Source organism: Gekko japonicus, unplaced genomic scaffold (genome assembly GCF_001447785.1).
Source record: "Gekko japonicus isolate JY-2015 unplaced genomic scaffold, Gekko_japonicus_V1.1 scaffold1177, whole genome shotgun sequence".
In the NCBI taxonomy this organism is placed as follows: Eukaryota; Metazoa; Chordata; class Lepidosauria; order Squamata; family Gekkonidae; genus Gekko; species Gekko japonicus.
This window is the reverse complement of record NW_015160874.1, coordinates 373,586-380,121: the sequence shown is the minus strand read 5'-3', so window position 1 is coordinate 380,121 and position 6,536 is coordinate 373,586. Positions and strand designations below refer to the sequence as shown.

General features: G+C 39.8%; 1 protein-coding gene across 1 annotated transcript in view; it reads left to right on the top strand.

Moving 5' to 3' along the window:
• CNOT11 (CCR4-NOT transcription complex subunit 11) overlaps positions 1–6,416 on the top strand; it is an 18,423-nt gene extending 12,007 nt beyond the window's left edge. Inside the window, exons 4-7 of the mRNA XM_015422719.1 lie at positions 2,694–2,896; positions 4,198–4,400; positions 5,002–5,098; positions 5,566–6,416. Of these exons, the coding sequence (XP_015278205.1) occupies positions 2,694–2,896; positions 4,198–4,400; positions 5,002–5,098; positions 5,566–5,763 (701 nt within the window). The 3' untranslated portion in view covers positions 5,764–6,416. The remainder of the gene's footprint in view (positions 1–2,693; positions 2,897–4,197; positions 4,401–5,001; positions 5,099–5,565) is intronic.
• Positions 6,417–6,536: the final 120 nt, after the last annotated feature.

The following is a 6,536-nucleotide window of genomic DNA, read 5'->3' as shown; positions in this document are numbered from 1 at the left end:
CCACCTTTCTCTGAAACCAGTTGAGATGGGTTACAATAATAACAATACACAATTAAAATCTGTAAAAAACGTGACATAAATTAGGCAGCAATGTCAGAAGTTCTTCTGAACAGCAGTCTTAACACAACTTTTTTGTGTGATCATTTTTATTTCTAGAAGTTGAAGGTTATAGCGTTCTGTGAAATGAAGCACACTGTGAAGTAGCTTCTGTCAATTTGTGTCTGATAGTGGAACTTCAAATAGGTACCTCTTTTCAAATTGAAACACATCTCAAATATGAGGTTTTTGTTTATTGATGTCCTTGGAAAAACAGCAGGATAATGCAAACACTTCAGACAAATTCTAAACTTGTTTATTGGGAAATACATTGCATTAAATCCAGTAAGGATGCTTAAGCTTATGGACTTTTTGTTACGTATTAGCAACACTAACCTAGTGCAAAATAGGGCAAAAGGAGCTGCATCAAGAACTGTAGCATTTGATTCCAAGGACAGAATGAACCAGACAGCGCTTTTAAAGCTAATGATTGTTCTAGATACAAATTTTTATAAATTGCATCACACTTCATAGATGCATTTAATGGAACGATTTATAGGAAACACTTGCAGGCAGTTTGTAGTTGATGTCCTTCACGAACACTCAGCCCTAACACTGAAGGGGATGGTGCCACAGACCACTATATGCATATTCTATGTATGGTACCAAAAGTAAAAAAGGGAGTAATGTCAAGGTATGTGGCCATGCCCTTCATGAGGAGTCATATCTAAGAGTGAGATGCAATTTGCAGGGCCTGCTTACTGACCCAATAAAAACCTTCAAGGGTGTCAGGCAGGGCTGCCTTTTGGCTCCCACACTATTTAACTATTCTATCACTGATATAGTGAAACATATGACTGATATCAAATTCCACCCGCCGAAGCTCGCTTCCCGTCACCTCTCAATACTGCTATATGCAGATGATGCGGCCCTGTTATCTAGGGCATCGCTAGGACTCTGTAGGGCACTAGACAATTTTGTAACATATTGTGACAAGGAACATCTGGTGATAAATTTTGATTAAAAAAAAGTGATGGCATTTGGCAGACGACCTAAGAAACATTCCTGGCCCATGAAAGGGAATAAAATCGAACAAGTAAACAAATCCATTTATCTGTGGGTGGCTATTCAGGATTCTGGAGTAAATTCAGCACATTGCAACATGATGGTGTAGAGAACCGAGAAAGCTGTGCATGCTATTTTTAGATTTTTTTGATCAAATGGGGGGGGGGGTTATATCTCCCGGCAGTATTGAAGCTGTTCCAATGCAAAGTCTTAGCGCAGTTCCTTCATGGCATTTATACGGGCATTTCTGCTGTCAACTTACATTGTCTCGAGAAGGTCCAGTCTAAATTTCTCTGTAATATTTTACATGTACCCCCTGGTGTGCCAAATGCCCTTCTAAGTCTTGAAACAGGTCAAATGAGAATAGAAGCTAGAATACTGTTAGCTTTTGCATATCAGTGGACTCCAAAAGGCCTTTCCCCACTAATAATTCAAGATTCTCATCACCCAAGGTGGATGCAATGGTCAAGATCAATTTAGAAAGAGTAGGACTCTCTCCTGAGAATCTTTTGGCGCAGAGCAGTGCCCAGGCGAAAAGTACCATCAAACAAAGGGTGCGTGATACAGAGCGACAGCGAGATTTAATAAAAGCCCTTTGTTTCCTGGCCCCCAGAGAGTCCAGATACGTTATGGATATGGCCAAATATTTTACGTATTTGGATATGCCATCTCAGAAGAGTTTTTACTTTGGCTCATTGTGCAGTTATCCCTTCAAGGGTTCTAGATGTGAAATGTAGGAAGATCCCGTATGGAGACAGATGCTGCCCTTGTTCTATTGAAGAAGAGGAATTGATGGTTCATATGTTCTTTAGGTGCCCGTTCCATCAAGTTCATAGGGATAAGTTTTATTTCCCCATTTTTAGACAGACCATTGGTAGATGCAGATGAGACCTGCCTGGAGAGACTTTTAGTTAATGAAAAGCCAATTATCTCCAGACAAATAGCCAAATTCTGCTTCTACTTGGTAAAATTTCACAAGAAGTATGGTTATGTATAGTGTAATCATTTTAGATATATCTTAAGGTTTTTTTATTATAGTTCATAAATATTTTAAGGTTTGTATGACTAAACATATTTTCTGTGCTGGAATGAATCTTTGACTGTATAATATTGTATTCTTATGAAAAATGGTCTTTGACCGCAAATAAACATTAATTAATTAATTAATTCAAGGTATGTGGTAAATTGAATTTTCTTATGATCCAGAGGTGTGTGTTCACCTCATGTTTAAAGATGAGCATTCTGTTGAACATGTAAAAACGCCTGTGAGTTTTATGGTGCTTTATCCACTGTCTTGAAAAGGTACCGGAAACTAAAGAATGTTTGCCTCAGTTCTTGCAGTTACACATCATGACCATAATATAGCAGATCTAAATATGATACAGAATCTGGCAGTAGCTTCAGAATTTCCATGTGTGTTCTGAATGGTAGCATGGAGTTGACTAGCATGGTCAGTGTTCTGTACCCAGTGCTCTAAATGGCTAGAACCAGGATATGCTGCATGGACTTGTTAAAACTCATAGCATGGTAGATTTTGATGAAATCCTCCTCTTTCTTTCCTTTGAGCATTTGTGGTTATGAATATTTTCCAGGTCACTTTCGGCCTGAATTTATCCGGCCACCACCTCCACTCCATATTTGTGAGGATGAACTGGCTTGGCTCAACCCCATAGAGCCAGATCATGCAATTCAGTGGGACAAATCAATGTGTGTGAAAAACAGTGCTGGAGTAGAGATCAAGCGCATCATGGCCAAAGCTTTCAAAAGCCCTTTGTCATCACCACAGCAAACACAGGTATGTACATTGGTTGCAGTGTGTGCAGAGTGGTATCTGTACCATCTCCTAACATGTGGCTCAAATTCTCGGGTGAGCAGCCTCAAGGATGCAAGCCTGTTCCCTGAGACGGAGGAATCTTGCCCAGTAAGCAGATATTATTTATTTATTTCTCAAATTTACACCCTGTCCTCCCAGTCGGCTCAGAACAATGCACTATGCTTTATAACTTCCATCTGTCCCCCTTTTTGCATGACTCATTTTGACTTTTAATGCCTTTTAACTTCAGCACAGTCCTGTACTGAGAGGAATAAAGACTAGTGCGCTGGCTTCCTTTGTTACTGAATTCACTTGCCTCTTATCCTTTTTCCCGCCTTTATTATTAGTTCTCTTTCTCAGGGAGCTCTGGCTGTCTTGCAAGCTAGCCCTAAATATATAGCAATGGTAAAATCTTCACCCTTCTATTATAGTTAATCATCTTGGGTCCTAGCTAATAAAACAGGGTGTGTGAGTCATGAAGGATGGTGTTTGAACAACAGGTAGTGATTAAAGGATTCAGATGGGTCCCTTCAGGGAGAACTGCTCTGCCTTGAAATTAAAGTTTTTCTGAGCTGGCTAAGACCTAATCTGTAGCCTATCGATTGATCAAACTTACCTTTGATCTAGGTCTAGCTATACCAGATTTGTTTTGGCTGTTGGGCAAAGTTGAAAGGATCCAAATTGCTACAGAAATTCTCTTCTGATTAAAACCTAGTTCCTGGACTTAAATTTAAACCTCAAGGCACTGTTTGAAATCCATCTTATACAAGTTCACTTGAAACGCATACCTTTTTGCACTCAGTGGGATAACTGCAGGTAAACATGCACAGGATTTGGCTTTGTGGCTGAATAAAGTGCTACTTAAGTGATTTTGGACAAGTACAGCCAAAAGATCTGCTCTAAGAGTCACTACAAGGGACTGGAGTAGTCTAGCCATACTAAACAAGACCTTGCATGCATGCCAGGTAGGCATGACAAGGGAAGGACAACATAAATATCCGAGCTGCGAGTCTGATACAAGCAGAGAAGGTATATAATGCTTTTGCAGGCTACTTGCAGAATGTAATAGAATCAAATGTTCATCTCCGTGTCTTCTGTGCAGTCCCACATGGGACTGCCTAAAGGCAGGCCTGTATGTGCCTGCACAGAAGACACTCGATGAACAACCATGTTTTTTTCACATGCAGGAGATCTTTGCTTACAAGACAAAATGACATCTGCAAAGCAGTTAATTGGTGTGTACCTTTCAGTTCTTAAAGTACTTTTTTTTTTTTTTTTTGCAGCTCCTTGGGGAGTTGGAGAAAGACCCCAAACTTGTTTACCATATTGGCCTCACTCCTGCCAAGCTGCCTGACTTAGTGGAAAACAATCCTTTAGTTGCTATAGAAATGCTGCTTAAACTAATGCAGTCAAGTCAGATAACAGAATATTTCTCTGTATTGGTCAACATGGACATGTCTCTCCATTCAATGGAAGTTGTAAACCGGTAAGTGTGTACTTGAAATAATTTCTTTTGACATTTTTTTTTTTTAAAGAGCTTGGTTTTAATATATAGAAAGCCATTTCCCAAGATTCTATCATGTTTGTCATTCCAAAAAGTAAAACCTGGGGTGGATATAGACTGGTTCAGTGGCTCATAGAACTACAGGACAAAGCAGGCTGCAACCTGAGATATGATCGAGAGGGGCAAAACCTAGTATCAGTTACAGGTACTGGGGTCACAAAAGGCAAGTTCAGTCCCTATCTCAACTGCGGTCCTCTTTGATTTCTTCCATATAATTGAATAGCTGCATTTGTGAACAGCACTGCAGTGTGAAATAACTCTCTACATGGGGAGCAGAGATACAGCATCTGCACAGAACAGAAATCTAGGGGACGATGATTTGTTTTTCACCCATATTCAGTTGTAGTCTTGATTTTCACATTCCACACATGGTAGATTGATAAGCTGTCCATTTAGAGGCTGCCTTTATGTGTACTTGTTCATTCCAACCTGTATGTAGCCCAGGATTTTGGCCTCAGCCATGGACAGGTCTGGGGCAAATTCAGTGGTAGCCAAGGATAATAAATGATTATATTTTCAACAGGCTTACAACAGCAGTTGATCTTCCTCCAGAATTTATTCACCTTTATATCTCCAATTGTATTTCTACTTGTGAGCAAATTAAGGACAAGTACATGCAGGTAAACGTTCATGAGTTTACTGAAAACAGAAACCATTGCATCCTGGCTACTGAAGAAAAGCTAGGCCAAGGATTGTACAGAAAGAAAAGTTATCTGGGGTTTGAAGATGCATGGATGTGAAACTTTTGCTCCCAGGAATCTGAGGTTTTTTGGGGGGTGGGGTGGGGGCTTTAATTCCACCCTGTTAAATTAGCCTGAGCAAGGCTGTTAATGATAGGGTTGCCATAAATTAGAAACCACCTGACTGCACAAAATACTCATTTCCATTCTATTCAAGGTTGACTTTTTTGTTTCTGTTAGAAAAGTGAAATGGATGGTCCAGCAACTATACAATGTGTGGTACTAAAGTATCCCATTAGTTGCTGGAATAAAAAGTGTTACTGAATGGTGTATGTAATTCTTCACCTGCTTATTGGGTGAAATTATAATCTTGTTTACAATATAGCTCTTGTTTTTCCCCCCTCCAGAACCGGTTGGTACGTCTTGTTTGTGTCTTTCTACAATCCTTGATCCGGAATAAAATCATTAATGTACAGGACTTATTTATAGAGGTACAGGCCTTCTGTATTGAATTCAGTCGGATAAGAGAAGCAGCTGGCCTTTTCCGATTGCTCAAGACACTTGACACTGGTGAAAACCCTTCAGAGACAAAGACTTCAAAATAAGACTTAAATGGGAACATTACTTTGGATTAGGGCTCTGTTTGACTTTTGTATAGTTGATTTTGTTATTGCTTGCAATTAAGATGCTATTTGTGCTGTATTAAATACTGCTTTTTCTGGTGGATAAGGTGTCTGAGTCTGGCACTGTAATGCAAGCTTCTGCTTGACATTGCCTATGGTTGAGGTAGTTTGCATGGAACTTGTGTGGGGATACTACCTCGTCGGGAGTTATACAAACTGCATTTTTGGGGAGAAGTTGTTACTGTGGGAAGTATTTCTTACATCTGAAATCCAAGCCTATGAAGTATTTAAGGTACAGGCTTTGTACTATTTACCCTGTTCTGTTGATTTGCATGCGAAGAGCTGAAGTTGCCATTGTCTGCTGAGAGGTCAAATGTTCCTGAGTTGCTGAAGCACTTCCTGCACAGTATTCCAATGTAAAATCCTCTGAATGTAGCATAGGTGTGTGGAGGGTAGACTATGGCTGAAGAAAACTAATTTTATAAAACGATTAAACAGTTTTAATGTCTCATTGCTCCTTCTACAGACAATCTTCCGAAGGGGTGATCAAGCAGTAGTTTAAAAACTTGGAAAGCTGGGCTGAAGAAGTGATACGTGATCAGCCCCCGTCTCCTAGCCTTTTGTGCGAGCATTCACACCCCAACTTTGGGAATACAAAAATGGTGGTTTTACTATGGGAGAATCTTATACAGATTTCTATTTACGTTCTTGATTGCAATTGTGGGTAATTGCCCAACAATATGAACAGCTGAGGC